This window comes from Festucalex cinctus, chromosome 19, assembly GCF_051991245.1.
Source record: "Festucalex cinctus isolate MCC-2025b chromosome 19, RoL_Fcin_1.0, whole genome shotgun sequence".
Taxonomy (NCBI): Eukaryota; Metazoa; Chordata; class Actinopteri; order Syngnathiformes; family Syngnathidae; genus Festucalex; species Festucalex cinctus.
Window position 1 is genome coordinate 11,584,722 of NC_135429.1, and position 17,630 is coordinate 11,602,351.

Genomic DNA, 17,630 nt, shown 5'->3' on the forward strand with positions numbered 1-17,630 from the left:
GATTTCGTGTTTTGTGACCTTAAGGATGGTGATGTTCCAGGTGAAGCTCTCCACGGCTCGACCCACCTTCTGCCCTTTCAAGCCCTCCTTCGCTGCCAGGCTCTGGAGATGCTCGTGGAACGTCATGGCTGCAAAAGATAAAAGGTTAGGAATAGTTGTGTTGTGCATCTGCTTTCCTTCTGGCCGCCCCGGACCACCGTCCCGCGGTTGCCATGGAAACAGACGTGGGTTAACGTGGGGTGCACATTAAACCGTGAGCCATCAACAGGAGTCCAAATGTTACACATGCGTAGTAGTGGAGGAGGGAGGAATAAACAGCTTGGAGTATAATTTACCCGCTCAACATACTCCACAAGTTGCCTGAATCTGAACTTTGTCAGCGTTGCTAGGCAACTCAAAGCCTATAGACCAGCCTTATATGTACATATGTTATTCTAGCACTGGCAGAACGGAGGTTCAAACAGTACACACAAACCTGTGACCCAAAAACGATTCTAGAAGTGCGTCATTTTTACCTCATGTCTCGGCGACAGGTTATAGGTCAAGGATGAGGAAAACAACTAAGATGTCAGCAGGAGGCTAAAATGAACCGAGTTTAACCCGGTTAACCAGTCAGTATGCCTGGATTCCATCACTTGTATCTGTTTGTCATTTAACTATGAGCAACTCTTTATTTCCCGCATATCTGATCCACTCTCTGCTCGGTTTTATCTCTCTTCTCTTTTAGCTTGCAGACATCCCGTGGCTCCCGCCGAGTGACCGTCGCCAGGGAATTCCCTGATTGGCATCTTTACGGTATGTACTTTGTGACCTCGGGCTCTGCTGATTCTCACACAGCAGGCATGCTCATACGCAACTTACCGTGTGTTGGTGAGAGATTCTCAGGATGCAAACAAATGCGCGTTTCATATAATTAGGAATGTTAACCTTAGCAGAGGTAGGGAGACTTTATCTGATTTACTGCATTCATCTCTGTCCAAGCTTTCTCCAATCGCACCAGCATGCATGTGAAACCCACTTACTCATAACAAAAATACCTCACGAGGTCTTTTTTTTGTTTTGTTTTGTTTTTTTAACCCTTAAACTCATGATATGCTGCTTAATGGCCCTGCGCTGACAAGTCTGGACTCTGAATGCTGAAGTCAACAAAACTGTGATGGCAGAAAACACATGGTATTGGGATATACTACTCAAAGGCCCTGTAAAGTGAATCCAGAGATTTGTTTCGAAATAAATTATACATGTTTGAAGATTGCTGCTGAAAACGTGAACAAAATAAAAACATCATTTGTGGAGAAATGTATAGCGTCAATATGCAGTTAGCTAGCTAGCTTGCTATACCTACACCACAAAAATTCATCTTCCGTTCGGACAGCTGATGTGGCATTTAGAGTGCCTCGTTGTTAACATGAGTGCATATTCATCATGCGGAGAAAGGCAGAAGAGCGTTTTTGTTTTTTATGCTATCGTGACAGCTAGCATGATGGGTATCACACTAGTGTAGCTAATTTTTATAGCCATGTTTTCAGTTTGTTTTGTTTTTTTATGTACAATTTTAAACTTATTTACTTTTTTTTTTTTTTTTTTTTATTATTCATTCCAGTTTGGAAATGTTAACATATTAACTTACTACTAACAATATTTATTTTCATAGAAAAATGTATTGTCGCAGTGGAGGCATGCTAGCTAGCTAGCCATGCCTCCACTAACCAGCTAGCTCTGTCAAATTCAAGATTTTTTTTTTATTTTTTTTTTTATTTTTTATTTTATTATTTTTACTTTACAGTTTTTAGTTTCCATTGACAATGTTGGAGAATTTTTTTATTTTTTTTATTTTCCCTCCCCATGCTAAGATGAATTTGCGGTGGAAGAACTAACGCATCATTTTCACTCACCCAGAATCTTGGTATGCAGAATCCTTTCATAGATTCCATCCGAAAGCTCGAACACGGCTTTGCTGGCCTGGACCATCTGCATACACACAAACAGATGCCAGTTCAGTAGATAGTTAACTCTTTTATTATGCGTCGACGACAAATCAAACAGAAGAGGGTAATGCACATTTCTAATGCAGTCATAAAGCTTTTGCAAGTGTCGGTGGTAATTAAAATAATGAACATGCCAGATTAGAGTCATTGCTTGTCATGCCAGATAGACACATGCACATTGTGGAGGAATCCTCGGAGACCAATAGAGCCTCTCAGTTAGAGTAATGACCACGCACGCGGTGCACCGTAATAACATTACTTGCCTCTGGCTGATTAATGCTAGGCCTCGGCTTAGAAAGCCTGAAGGGATGCGACCCCGCTGTTTAACAAACTAATGATCAACATTCACACACACTCAGGCCTATATGCTACAGATGTACATTTTAGAATGGAGGTCTAAAAATCTATTTAGTCAAAGCATATTCTAATCTATGCTAATGAGATTCAGCACCGCCGTGATCTTTTTCAACTCTGATGTGCTTGATTCAAAATGAAAGTGGCTCCACGCACTCACAGTAATGCACACATCAGTTTCTGCTAAAACGGCAGTGACAAACAACTGTAATTAAATGAGGTCCACGCACCAAAGCCTTCATTGAAGCGTAATAAGACAAGAAAATGTCAAGACTTTATCGGTCTCACTCACAGTTCACAATAGAGCAAACTAGTGCAAATATATGTGTTGGGTACATTATGAGTTGCAGCCGCAGTAGACCCGTGAATTGGTCTAAAACGCAACAGAATGGCTGAGTGCAAGTGCACATCTGCCTTTATGTGGGTCAGCCACAGTTGAAGCAGGCCCGCAGGGAAAAGGAGGAAAGGGCAGAAACTGTGTAGGTTGCAGGGCGAAGGAGTCCAAGGATTAAAAAGCAAAAATGAGGACCCATTCATCCATTTTCTATCACGCTTGTCCTCATGAGGGTCGCAGGTGAGGTGAACCATTCACACCGATGGTCAATTTTGAGTCTTCAATTAACCTAACATGGACGTTTGTGGAGGAATGCCACACGAGCCCAGGGAGCAAGGCTAGAGCCGGGATTCTAAGCCATGGTGCATAATGAGGACTTATATTATGAATTTAAGATCAAAATCAAGAGATCTGGCTGGAAAATATCCCACCGTGTGTTCACGGGGCTTTTCCACGCCGCTGCAACGAGGCACTCTCTTGCAGTTGACCAATGAAGGCTCTCAAGTTCTTATTTAGTTTGGGAGGGGGGGGCGAGTCATGTTGAGGCTAAGGTGCGTCACCGGGACCCAATTTAGCCATGGACCCAAAAAAATATATAAATAAATAAATCAGGAAAACTGCACTTGAAAAACAGTTGGGTCAAAAATAACCCAATAAGGTTAAAACGTGACCGACCCAACTTTTAATGTTTAGCACAATTTTTATTTATTTAATTTTGGGTAAAAAAACAAAACAAAACAAAAAACATCAACTACTTGGGTCACGTTGACCCAATTTCCATTGATCTAAGTAGAGTCTACACTCTTAAAAACAGTTTGGTCAAAAATAACCCAGTATGGGTCAAAAAGTCATTTAGCACAAAAAAAAAAAAAAATTGGTTATTTTTAGGGGTCAAAACGGGGCCAAACCCACTCCTTGGGTCAATTTGACCTAACTTTATGTATGTTTTTGTTAAATTACCCAATTTTGGGGGGGTGTTTTGTACAAAATGACTGAAACACATTTTATCACGAAAAACCGTTGGGTCAAAAATAACCCAATTTGGGTCCAAATGAGACCAACCCATGACTTGGGTCATTTTGACCCAACTTTCTGGATTTCTTTGTACAAAATGACCCAATTTTGAGGGGGTTGTTTTGTACAAAATAACCCAGAAAGTTGGGTCAAATTGACCCAAGTTGCAGGTCTGTGAAATGTGTCACAGTCTGTGAAATGTGTCACAGTCTGTGAACGTTGTGTCCCATTTGACAGGGAAAAGATTCGTCTGATTATTATTAGATGTTAAAAAAAATAAAATAAAATCGACTAAATAACTCCCTGGGTCTGCGAAAGTACACTGGATTCAGCCCAGGGTGAAACTCAAACACATTTCTGCATAACAACCAGGATCAGTTTGTTTGGTAGAAAAATATGTTCTCAAAAGGAAGCTTTGTCTACACAAGTGGTGTTCATTGTGTGAAGCAGGCAGGAAGATGGGCGGTGGCGGATTGGTGATTTTTGTGGCTTTTGTTTAACATTTCCTTCCTTTCCTTGCACTTCAGAGATATGTTGTGTATCTGGGGGCGGGGGGGGGACAATAAGCATATTTACTGTCAGCTCCTTTCCTTCCTTACCATGTCATAAGTGGAAACAACGCGGCGAAGGACATCAGGCAGGGGTCCCTGAGGCTCCAGGGTGGGGTAGTGCTTCTGGAGGTCAAACAGTAGTAAAGGCACCCCGTCGGGTCCTCTCACTCTGGAGCCAAGAGCAAGTATGCACTGCATAAGATTGGAGACGGCTGACACCCCACACAGTTCCCTGAACATAGCCACAGAATTCTGTTTGGGGGGGGGGGGAAAGCAAATTATGAGAATCTAATAAGCGCCCATACATAATGTAGGAATCTCGACCCCTCACCTGCATGTTCTCCCTCAAGTCTGTGGCCTCTCTCAATAGAGGATCAGCCATTTTGAAAACCTCATCAATGGACCGGATTTCCAAGTCCCTTAGAGCTGTGTAGTCCCGTTTCCTGCGGGCTTTTCGCACCGACAGGCCCCTTTTGTGAGGCTTGCCCCCTCCTCTTCGATTGGTGAGGGCCACGTGGACAAAGAGCTTGGAGTGGGGAAGATCCTCCCCGGTCAGAGACTGAAGCAGGACATGACGGTACCCAGGTTGAATGCACTCCAGCGGGATGGTGTACTGACCTGTGACAATTATTTTTTTCACATATTTGGAAACTATTGGCACCGGAGTACTTCTAAGTGAATCTCAGGTCCAGAAAGTAAAAATCTTGCCACAGTTTGGCTTTAGCTACTGGTGCTTCAACTCAACCGACAGGTAAATGAGCTCCTGGGGTGCTAGCTAGCTCGCTAGCACTTGGGGCTAAAGCCAACCTGGATTTAGCACTTTTTGATCACAAGACTGTCTAGTGGCAGATTAGTCATTTCCAAAGAAACAGACTTGGTTTGTGGCAGACATTTTCTGACAGGTATGTATGAAATTTGGTTGTCTTTGAGTTAGCAAAACACAACAGCTATCCAGCTAGCTAACGTACAGTTGACAGCATGCTAACTGTTATGCGGTTAAAAGGGAAAGTGTGCTGTTATGCTAGCATCAATGCTATGTTATATGTCTTTTCTTCTATCACATCTATTTTTCAGTCAACCAAAATCTTGAAATGTAGATTACTGCTAGAATTAGCAAATTGCCTCACGTAGCATCTTTTAGAAGGCTAAAACCATTCTTCAAGTCATTTGTGTATTCTCAGTAGCTCTGTCCCTTGGTCCAAACACATGGCAGGCGTTATTTACTAGTGAGTTTTTAACTTTTGCCACCCAAAAGTCAATTTATAAGAAACAATTGAACTCCATCTTACTGAACCGACCTATGAACTCATCTCCTATGAAGTCGTCATCCAGCACCACAAAGCGAACCATGGCCAGCTCCGGCAGGTTGATCTGGAACTCGAAGCTCTCATCGAAGACTGGGTTGTCGCAGTTCTGGGAGACGGTCCTGGTGCGGCGCTCTGTGCAGTCCGCTGGGATGCCGTGGATCTCCACGTGCACGTAAGGATCCACCACGTCCCCCTTGGCCACAGAACCCCTTGGCTTGGGAAGGTTCTGCCCGCTGATTACCTGGGAAGGGTCACCACATGGGCTGTTTTCAGAACACAGTCATAATTATTTGATACGCTGCCAAGAATTCTCTGGAGAGTTTGTGGTACTCCCTCACACCTTGACATGGAGCAGCTGCGGTAACACCCCAGGAACGGTGTCTCTGGTGTCTGCACTGAAGTAAGACACCTCCTGCCGCATGATGGCAGGCCGCAGAACGTAACCGCAGTTTCCATTCTGACGGAACCAAGCTGCGTTCAGGTCCATCATGAGTCCAGCTGTTTGGAAGTTCATAGACACAATCTGGCAACCGCATTTCCACAAGTCCTGAGGGTTCATGTTGCTGGAATCGACACGCAAGGGGCTTGGGAAAACCCGTGACAGGAAATGTTTATTATGGTTGACAAAGTCGCCGGGGTTATCGCCAACGAGTCGCCCGGCCTGGGTCTCATTAAAGGAGCACATTTGCCAAGGTTTTTGGCTCTTGGTTGAGGTCGGGAAGTCGACAAAGAAGACCGACTCGCAGAGAGTGACCAAGTCTGAGAGCTCCTTCAGCAGACGGAATTTTTTGTGAGGATGATGAGGGGGGTTACACCGTCTGGTGGCGGTTGAATTTACGCCTCTCTGCTGTTTTCCTTTTGGACTGTCTTCAGTTCCTGCTCCACCATTGCTCACCGCTTTCATCCTTGGACACATTTCAGCCCCTTCGTCTTCCTCGCTGACTTCGCCGTCCTCTGCTTCCCAGCCGGGATTCAGCTTCTTGCCCTTCAGCAGGATCCGATTCCTTAAGGCTTTTGGCGAGGGAAGGTATGACTCCCTCTGGTCTGGCAAGTGTGTAAAGAGCTGACCCCCGAGTATTTTCACCAGATGCTGCGTCATCACTTTCTGCTGTCTGAGCGAGCAGTGGTTCTCGATGCACACAATCAACGGATACTCGGATGCAACAAAAGCAAATTGTCCAATTGCTTCCAGCACGTTGCGAAGGACAAGAGGAGGGCAAAGGGTGTGTCCGGTACACACCACCGGCTCCTCGTCAGGACCGTCCCATATGTCCAGCTCCACGCAGCGACAGCCCATCTTGAGTGCCCGGATGTAGCCGGAAATGTCAGCGGGTCCTTTATATTGGTCCTCGATGAGGTAGGTGTTGTGAGAGGAGTTGATGAAATAGTGAGACAAAGGCTGGGACATGTCCTGACACACCGTGTCGTGCTCCTTATCAAAGGGGTGGCACTCCGGCGACGTTAGGTAGCTATTGAAGCCGTCCATCGACAGGTAGCCTTGCTGCCGGCCTTCTTCTGATGGCTCGTGGGACTGGATGAGTCTCAGGCTGTCTTCCTCTGTCACCTGAGTGAAGACGGGAGCAGACAAAAAGAGAGTCAACGCTGGGGTTGTTTTTGAGTGTGTGGATTAATTTACTGACCTGCGCGACGCCTTGCTCAGCCTCCAGGAACCTCGTCAAGTCTTTGGTGTCCAGGAATTCCTTGTTGCTAGAGAACTGCACCAAGAGAAAGTAAATCTCCGGGCGTGTGCACAAGTCATGAAAGACCTTGATGAACTCCTGCTGCGTGACCTTCTCGTTTCTTGCCTCGAGTGTTGGTTTGACTTTGGTCTGGTCTTTAGCTCCTGATCCATTATTAAGCGAGAGACCCTCAGCCCGACCCCTCTGAAGTTCTTTAAACCTGTGCTCCACTTTTGCACTGCTAACCCCTGGATTCACCGTCTGTATCAGTTTGACAGCAGACTGCAAGCAAATACCTTGCTCAATGTCCCTGTGACTATCCGAATCGGCAGCGGAGGAGAAAAGCTGCTCCAGCCAGCCAAGACGAAGGCTGTGCTGTCTGCTGGCTAGCATGTCCAGGGCATTTTCCCCATATTGTATCAGATACCTGGTGGTGGAGATAAAAGGATGATAGGTTTGAGTTGTGTTTCTTTTAAATTTCTCATTAATCGTAGAACCTGATTATGTTGAGCAACTTTTATGGTACATATGCAACACCGTTAACAGTCGTTTGTTTTCTTGGATACATTCCAGCGTGAGCCGATTTTAAAACTACACATCTCAATGATTGGACTCCAGTTTTTATTTTTATATGTAAAATTACACTATTTTTTTTAAACCTTCTAAGTAAATTTTACGGGAGTTTTGAGTACATTTTGTTTAAAAACAAATCAGCAGTTTGTTGTTTTTGTTTGTTTTTTTCAAGTTACTCAAGCATTGAGGAAGGAAGGAACTCATGACCTTCAACTTGGTAGACGCACGGCTACTCTACCATCTGAGCCATGCCACTTTTGCTGTTTGCCACTATACTGCGTTGCTGGTGAGTTGAAAATGAGAATAGTTGTGGGTTTCTTTCCTCAAACCTTGAGTAGCTTTATTTGTTTATTTTTTTTTATAGTGATATTCCTCAAAACTCTCCTTGTGAAAAAAAAATCTACTTTTTTTTTATCAGAGTAAATATTACTTTTTTTTGTTTTGTTTTTTACAGGATATTTTCTTAAGATAGAGATGGTTTCATTTGATCATCTGATTACAAACACTGCAATTTGGCCTGACATTAACACTCAATTTGTTTTTACCTTAGGCCCGTCACCCAAATATTAGCCACTTCTCCTGATTGGGCCACAAGGTCCAGGCTCTCGTACAGCTCTCCATAGATGATAGAGAATGCGCAGTCCTCCGAAATCTGCTCATAGACGCCACTGGTGCGGAATATTTCCGTGTTACGACCCGTCCGCACCTAAAATAAGAGGCCACAAGAGATACGCCCACGTCAGACACAATAAAAACAAATCAACTGCAGCCATTGGTGTGGTTCGGGGTTGTAAACATTTCCAATGAGTTGGTCTAAAAGAATCAATGAAGTCATTGGGAGAGGCAATAACCGGCGAGACCTGATCTAGCATTTTGACTGACCTCTCGGATGGAGGAGAGCGCAATCCTGGCTTTATCGGAATCCTTTTTCGAGGGCTCCCAGCACAGAGCCTGCAGGCCTGCGTCAAGAAGGTAGTAACGTTGGTACACGCGAGAGTTGGGACGCACCTTCTTCAAGTCGCTCCCCTCCACCTAGACAAGAGAAGTTATATTTTTTAACAGCCATTATGCCGTTAAATGCACACATTATGCACTCTAAAACAATTGGATAAAAAATAACCCAATATGGGTCAAAACGGGACCAACCCAACTTTTTCGGTTAGTCATTTAATTCATTTTTGTTTAAATGTATAACTTGAATTTTGACCTAAAAAAAAAGTTTTTGATTGAGATTTGACCCAACTTTTTGTCTTAAATGAATAACCCAAAAAGTTGGGTCGGTCCCTTTTTCACTCATATTGAGTTATTTTTGACTCAACTCACTCTAATAACTGTTAAACATAATTGAAATTGGGTCAAAAATGGACCAACCCAACTTTTTTTGGGTTATTTATTTAACCCATCAAGTTCGGTTGATTGAATAAAACCCAAAACATAAGCTTTTGGGTTGTTTTGTGGGTTAAATGAATAACCCTAAAAGTTGGGTCGGTACATTTTTGACCCAATTTCAATAATGTTTAACAGTTATTAGTTCATTGAGTCAAAAATGGACCGACCCAACTTTTTGGGTTATTCATTAAAAAAAAAAAAAAAAAAAAAAAGGGTCAAATCAATAACCCAAAATTTTTGGTTATTCATTTTGACCAAACTTTTGGGATCAAAAACTTTTTGGGTCGGTCCCTTTTTGACCCAATTTGGGTTATTTTTTACCCACCTGTTTTTTCGAGAGGTCAACTTCATGTAAAGTATCTGAAATCGAATACATTTCAACATGCATGAGTTCACATAACAGCCAACCCACCATTGCATGGATACAGTCGGCCGCACTACTGATCTTCTTTTCTGATAGGCTGCTACTGAAGGACACGGTCTTCCTATCCCGACCCGCCCGGGAGCCATCCTGATGACGAGGGAAACGGAATGAGAACACAAAGCATTGAGGTGCGTTTAATACCATCGAAAATAGGTTGAAGGGGATTGACATAAAGAAATTATCCCTCCGAGTCTATTCTTTGCATAAGCATGACAGAACACTTTTCCGGGAGGTCATGGAGTATTAAAATCATTTTATATAACCATACATACATATATGCAGATTATTTAGCCTACACACAGAGCCCAATCTGTTGTTTTGATACCACGCTTAAAAACCTTTGCTTGCCCTTGCTCTTCAACATTACACCATTAATCATACCTGACCAGACCAAAACAGCAGGCTGCGGCATTCTAATTCTACACTTTCAACATGACACTCTTGTTCTATCAGTTTATCCATGTGATACATTGAAGACTCCCCACAGGGTGCATCGTATACAAAGAGATAACAAAGGTATATAGGTATAGGCGTATAGGTGGATGACTTTATTCAATTAACGACGTATTAGTGGCCCCATGAAATCAAATCAAACATTTCTAATGGCGCTAATCTATGGAAGGATGCAAAATTAATGCAATTGTTGTTAATTCAATCGAAAGTAAATGAATAAAGACACAACTTGCTTGATTCATTTTAGTTAGTTGTCAAAGTTCTCATTTCTAGTCTGGCGAACTCTGGTGAGCACAATTTATGAATCGAGCGTGTTGCTTTGCAAAGAATGCTAAATGCTACCTTTTCTACATGTACGCAATACTTGGCCCGATGAACCAAATCAAGTTATTCATGGCTGGTGCACAACAAACAAATGCTCTGTCATCTTTTGCACTAGTACTGTTTCATTCCATTTTTGTGTAGGAGAAGAGAACTCATTCATGTGCAGTGCCTGAATGAGCATGTGAAAGAAGCGTAACATAATTCACAGAAAAATGAAAGGTTTTCCTTTTAGCGCGAAAGGGAGCACGCCGTCTAACCATCTCAAATCCTCCAGGAATCGCCTCATTAAGGACACTCTGAATGGTGATAGGATTCCTTCCCCCTTATAGCTAGTTTGTGATGACACAGGGAGGCGGCCATCTAAAAATACGCTTTGTGCCTTTGGGTTGTGATACTTGCACTAAGGGCCTCCTTTGGAGATAAATAGTACTTATTTTATTTGCTACTTGTTTTCGCTTCATTTAATCAGATGAACATTTTAACACGATTCGTCAGGGACTTAATTAAAAAAAAAAAAAATGCTGTTCCACACCTTTATAGTCTTAAAATAATCTATTTTAATAAAATCAGCGAATGTGAATTAAAAATATTCTACAGTACACACTAGGGATGGGACAATATGCCCTTAACACATTCACTGCCAGCCCAGCAAAAAATGCATTATTTGACGTCTTTTTCCGTCAATGGCAGTCAATGACTTAAGATGAGATGTAACCAAAATTGATGGATTTTTAAGCAACATTTGCCTTAAAAAAAAAAAAACTATGAAAAAAGGAGGCTGCAATATAATCACAAAATATATTGCCACATTGTGTTTAACACATTCACTGCCAGCCCAGGAAAAATGCATTATTTGACGTCTTTTTCCGTCAATGGCAGTCAATGAGTTAAGGACCACAGTTATTCAGTTTCATGCGTTCATGCACTCAGTTGTAACTGTATCCCAGTGCAGCTCATCGGTAAAATGATTTTATGAAAAATAGCACATTTCCGAAAATGGACCAAACTGTGCCCCAAAAATTAAAATTGCTGGATTAAAAGTAACCCAAATAGGGTGAATTCCTACAACCTAAAATACTGGATTAAAATGGGACTGACTCACTAATTTGGGTCAATTTTCCACAACCTTGGGTTGTTTCAACCCCCCAAAAAATGGTTTGTTTTGTACAAAAAAAAAAAAGGGTTTTATACAACACAACTGAGAAAGTTAGGTCAAATTGATCCAGTGTAAGCGAGTCTGTCCAATTTTTGACTCACTAATTTGGGTCAGTTTTACACAACCTTGGGTTGTTTCAACCCCCCCAAAAATGGACTGTTTTGTACAAAAAAAAAAAGGGTTTTATACAACACAACTGAGAAAGTTGGGTCAAATTGATCCAGTCTAGCTAGTCCGTCCACATTTTTTACCCAAATCGGTTTGTTTTTGAGCCAGCAGTTTTAAGAGTAAGGTCCAAAAAGTAACTAAGCCACTGCTGGGTTATTTATACCCAGTTGATTGGGTTGAGGATATGACCCAGCCTATTGGGCCAAGATTTTGACCTAAGATTTGGTACAAACTACCCACCCATACTGATGAGTTAAAGCTACCAAAAAATCAGTATAGTGGTGGTCCAATTCAACTTCAGTACACAACAAAATCAAAATAGTTAACCTAACCCCAAAGTAACCCAATCTGATCAAAATCTACAGCTACCAAGCAAGTGGGTTAGGAAAACAACCCAACAATGGCTCGGCCTTGATATTATACACACTTCCTCACATACAGTGGCAAGCAAAGGAGATTGATGATAGCATCAATCAATCCATCTTTTTGTTTGTGTTGTGTGTGTGGACATTGGGCATAATGGGAGCTGTGTGGCTTTATCAGCACCGGTCCTGCATGGTCTGTTAGACTTCACAAATAACACATAGAAACGCTCCTGATTAACACTCAATTGACAGAACTCCCATCGAGGCCAGAGAGTGCACTTTTTCTCCTCGTGAGCCTTTTATCCGCAAAGATCCAATTATCGCACATGTACAGGCTGTCATGTACGCTCACCTCCGTTGGCCTACGAATTAATTATGCTCCCAAAGTAATAAGGGGGCAAATTCACCGACAAGTACACACTGACTGAAATGCAAATGCGCTCTTTGACATATAGGAACAAAAGTTTTTTTGTTTTTTTTTTGCATTTTTTAAATGGATCAGAGGTTCACGCTACATGCCTGATCCGCTTTGATTATGTTCAGCAATAATATCGTGGCTGATTCATGGGACAAAAGGTCTCAATGGCCTGATTCTCACCAGAGGCCGACCTTGAATGTTAAAAATTGCAGCTTGCGCTTCTAGAACAGGAAGTGGTGGGCGCATTCATGACAAGCTGTGAGCGATGTGACAACAAAGTGAGAAAGAAAGAAAGTAATATGGTGGTAGTGAATTTTACTTCCATCATAATCCAGATTTTCCCACTGTTTTATACATAACACATCAAAATAATTCAGATTACTTAATTGATCCCTATAAGGGCAATTCCCCCAGTCACAGCTTGTGCACAAAACATGAAAACAACTGTTATCCACACAAGGAGACAGAACAGGAAGCCTGGCGGGTCACCTTTCAGTGCCCTTAGTTTCTTAGGTGGGGATAAAAAAAAAAAAAAAAGGGGGTGGCACAGTATGAATCTGGAAAAATATGTGACAGGTTTTGGATGACGTCTATGCAGTAATTAATAACTCTGATTGCCAAACGTTATCCAAAAAAAACCCAATGGTGCCAGCCGATTTGGAGCATTTTCGCTCATCTTTCAAAGCAAACAGAATATTGTGCAGTATGATTACATAAATATGGTGGATACCATATGAAACATTGGATTGTTTCTACCTTATTCCGTTCTTTAGTAAGCACCATTTGAAATTAGGTCATTTGAGTGACATAAGCGAAAATACAAAAATATTAAGACAAAAAAACAAACTTTTTGTGAAAAGATACATTTTTTTTTGTACAATCGTGACTTTGACATTATTTTTTTGTTTAGTGACAATGCAGCGCTGCACAAGACGTTGCGCTGCCCATTGAGAAAAACAAACAAAGGTAAATTAATGTTTTTGGCGGCATTCATTAGGATTTTAGAATACGTCATTAAACGTTTTTGGCAGTCAAAGAGTTAATAAAATGTAAAGTCATGTGCCCCAACACTTCCCCTTGATTGTGACAAGTGAACACAACCTAAATACTGCAAAGTGAAACATGATGATTGGGATTGACTTTACAATTGCTGAACTTTTTTTTTTTTTGTCACCTCAGAAAGATGCCAGCAGTTGTAAAGTAGTAAAATTATGATGATAACCATGAAACTAGAAATTGAATTTAGCTGCTCAGTACTATACGGATTAAACGTCATTATGATAAGATTGTTTATACAGCGGTAAGTCAGCTCTGTTTCAAGTTTTCAATACAGTCTGTAATCGTGACTAGTACATTTAGAGTCTCTTAGTTTATATTCAGTCTCTCAATTGGATGAATCGTGACTGCTTATGGGCGGCTATTTTTCATTTCCTGATTTTCATCAGATTGCTGTAAATACCGTTGGGTGATTGTCATTGTAATGAGATTATTTCCCATGCCGGAATGGTTGAGTGTGGACTTGACAGTCAGTGTGGGGATGGAGTGAAAAGAGAAATGGGCATGACTGAAGGGATTACGTTTAGTGATCAGTCACACCAGACAACGGCGCAAAAACAAAGAGGGAGGGAAAAAATACATGCCGCAGGGAGGAATAGAAAACTGATGTCTGTTTGACATTAATGTAGATGATGACACTTTTAATTGCTTACTGTTTATGTATTCTGAGTGCTCCTTAACCAGCTGTCAGGCATTATTGTATGATACATCACGTGTCATATTAGTCTGTAGGCTTACACTGATGTTTCCATTAATAATTCCACATGTTGAAATGTTAGTTGGAATTAAATTGTCCATTAAACTATTATTATTATTATTATTTTAGAACATGCATGAGGTTGTCAACAACCAGTCGACCTTGGCCGTTGGGGATACCAAAACATTTGCCCACAGGAACATTTTGTCCCTGCTCACAATCTAATAGTAATACTAAAAGGCTTCTAAGATTGAACTCAGAACAGATAAAATGCAATTTGATTGTAATAGAGATTAGAAAGATGAGTACTACTCCCAGGATCTCATTTTAAAAAGTATAACAATTTCATATTTGCCAAGTAATATGTCCAGAGAGTATTAAGAAACATATATAAAGCTACACTCCACTACTAACAAGCTCCAAACTAACATGCAACAAATAAAACAAAAAATTTGTCAAGCAGTTTAAATCGTATATTGTACCAAAGTGTCAGCTTTCTGCTAATTAATTTTCATACAAAATACTTTGAATCAATTTTCTATGCTTATTCAGATTACAGGTGAGCTGGAACATATCCCATAAAAAACTAGAGGAGCCGATATTTATTTTCAGTTAAAGGGGGAAATATTGGTGTCAATTAAAAACAAAAACAAAAAAAATCCAACTCTTAAGTTTGCTGAAATATCTTTTTACACGTACTGAACTACTTTTCGCATTTGCAAAATGACAACGCTTTATATAGATGTGATTTAAACATGTATATTAAAAAAAAAAAAGAAATTTTAAACTTAAAAAAAAAATGTAAATAAATAGTTCCATGCTGTTGATAAAAATAAATCACTACTCGGCCAACAGATTTGTTTTTGTTTCTTAAATGTCGATATTCGTCAAATTGCTAAATATTGCCACCTGACAACTGGCCTATCCGGAATTAAAAACATATAGTAGTATCATAACTCCATAAAATGTAAAGAATTTTCAGATCAATAGACCAGGGTTATTATAGTTTTAGTTAGTTTTGATTTTGTTTTGTTTTTTAAATTTAGTTAGAATTAGTTTTTGTCGTGGTTCTGTTAGTTTTTATTAGTTTTAGTTAGTTTTAATAATAAATGCTTCATTTTAGTTTGGTTTCAGTATTAGTTTTAGTTTTTTAATGTGTATTACTTGTGCGCAATAAAATATTATATCATCTGAAGGTGCTTTTCTATTGGCTGCTGCTGGATGATGTCACTTCTTTGTGACACACTTTCAAAAGTCCTTTTTCCGGTTAATATCAAAATAAATGTACTTAAAATCACATTTAAAATCATCCACAAAGGCTCATGCATTAAATTAAATTAAATTACCAAAGACTAAAACGGATGTTTTTTTTTCTGTAATTATAGTTTTGTAAACATAAAATGTAGTTTCAATTAGTTTTTGTTTTCTAAAAAGTATTCTCGTTTTTAATTCGTTAACGAAATTGTTTTTTGGATTTCAGTTGTATTTTTTTCGTTAGCTGTGGTTAATAATAACAATGCAATGGACATTGTTCTTCGACTTCTGAAGTTCTGGTATGCGTGTTTTGTCCAATTATTACAGACATGAATCATTCTTAAAATAGCATTTTCATTGTTAACCTCTTCCTTCTTGTCATTGCATTTCTGCAATATCGGCAATTCTTTGATGCAGCACTGTAAACAACAAAAAATTACAAATCTTGTGAACATTCCGTGTTGGACCTTGAGATTAAGTGGGGCTTTGCTGCAGCACTCGTGCAATTGAACAGTCAATCAGTTGATTGGACGATAAGCATCCATTGTAGCCCTAGTCAGGTTGAACCAATTTCTGGTGAAGTGTGTCACCGCTCCGCGGTGGCTGTCTAGCTACATAGAGGTCGGGAAGTACCTGTGGTCATTCTGCGTGTGCAAATAATACCTGACAGAAAATGTGGTGAGCGCTCTCACAGTAACTGAACTGACTGTGACGAGAAACTGTCAGTTAAATGGCTTTCGCATACACGGAATGAGACCGATGTATTGTTGTACCGAAAGTTAACCTTACTTTGCAGAAAGTGTTTCCACAAAGTTGGAAGAAAAAATATATCTTGTTAGGAAGACTAATTAAAATTCAAGGTGGTTAGTACAGATCCTCTTCCAACCTCTAATTGATTAATTCATCGATCATTCCATCCATCTCTTTAGACTCAGTCCTTTCGGATTCTAAACATGAGCACGATCATGCAAGCAAATGTGTGAGTCAGTCAAACATTTACTGTAGACGCACTTCATGTGGAGCATACAAACATCTTCATCGCTTGCATTTCTGCTCTTTTGAAGTGATAATAATAACCCGTGGGAAGGTGATGTTAAATGCGCCGGCTTCAAGCGTCAGAAGTCAGGTAGTGATCAGGGTAGTAATCTGCTCCTGGTTTTAGGCCAACGTGAAGCAGTCCGAGCATGAGCAGCATGTATTTGCTGTGTTGTGAAATATTAGAGCCAAGGATAATGCAGTAGATTGGCAAAACGCAACATTAGCATTAAAAAAATCCTTACATTGTGAGTTGATAGGTCAAAAAATTGCAATCAACTTCTCACCAAAATGTATGTAGACATCTCTAGTTATGCCCACATCACCTTCAGTATTATTAAACAAAATAACTCTTTTGCTGCCAAAAACGGCAATTGACGTTATGGGCACGCCCACTGAGTACCGCCAATAACGTCAAATCACGTCAACTATGTTTGTTTGTTTGTTTTTTTTGGTCAGTGAGCAGTGCAACGTCTTGGACAGCGCCGCTTTGTGAATGGGGCGAAAAAAACAACAAAATAAAAAAGACCCACAATCTATGGCCAGCAGATAGCAGCATTGTATCTCTTTTCAATGGGCACCTGTGTATAAAATTACATGAAAACATGCCGGATCTTAGGAAATGGAACGCTTTCAAGGATGACGAGAAAAAAGTGTTTGTCACATTTAATCTAATTCACAGAGCGTCACAAAAACAAAAAATATTAGTGTTGAAGTCACTGTTTTGCAGAAAATGTGTTTGTTTGTTTTTTGGTTTTTTTACAAAAAGCTTGTTTGTTTTTTTTTTCATTTTTGCTTGGTGTCACTCAAATTACCTATTTTCAAATGGTGATTACTAAAGAACGGAATAAGAGAATCATATTTTCTAATGAAAGAAGAGAATCCAATCTTTCATATGGTATCCACCATGTGTATGTAGTCATAGCACACAATATTTTGTTTTGCCTTGAAAGATAAGTGAAAATGTTCGTTTTTTTTTTTTTATAACGTTTTGGCAGTAAGAGTTTAAAAAAAAAAAAAAAAAACAGGAGCCACAAACCTGATTTTCTTCTACTAAATTAAAAAACAACAACAACAAAAAAAACCTGCAG

General features: G+C 40.3%; 1 protein-coding gene across 1 annotated transcript in view; it reads right to left on the minus strand.

Annotated features, from left to right (window-relative positions):
- LOC144008108 (inactive phospholipase C-like protein 2) overlaps positions 1-17,630 on the minus strand; it is a 42,102-nt gene that overhangs the window by 1,175 nt on the left and 23,297 nt on the right. The window contains exons 3-12 of the mRNA XM_077508187.1: positions 9,602-9,700; positions 8,683-8,832; positions 8,346-8,506; positions 7,189-7,654; positions 5,889-7,112; positions 5,540-5,789; positions 4,573-4,859; positions 4,290-4,493; positions 1,896-1,971; positions 19-128 (exon numbers count right to left, since the gene is read on the minus strand). Of these exons, the coding sequence (XP_077364313.1) occupies positions 19-128; positions 1,896-1,971; positions 4,290-4,493; positions 4,573-4,859; positions 5,540-5,789; positions 5,889-7,112; positions 7,189-7,654; positions 8,346-8,506; positions 8,683-8,832; positions 9,602-9,700 (3,027 nt within the window). The remainder of the gene's footprint in view (positions 1-18; positions 129-1,895; positions 1,972-4,289; positions 4,494-4,572; positions 4,860-5,539; positions 5,790-5,888; positions 7,113-7,188; positions 7,655-8,345; positions 8,507-8,682; positions 8,833-9,601; positions 9,701-17,630) is intronic.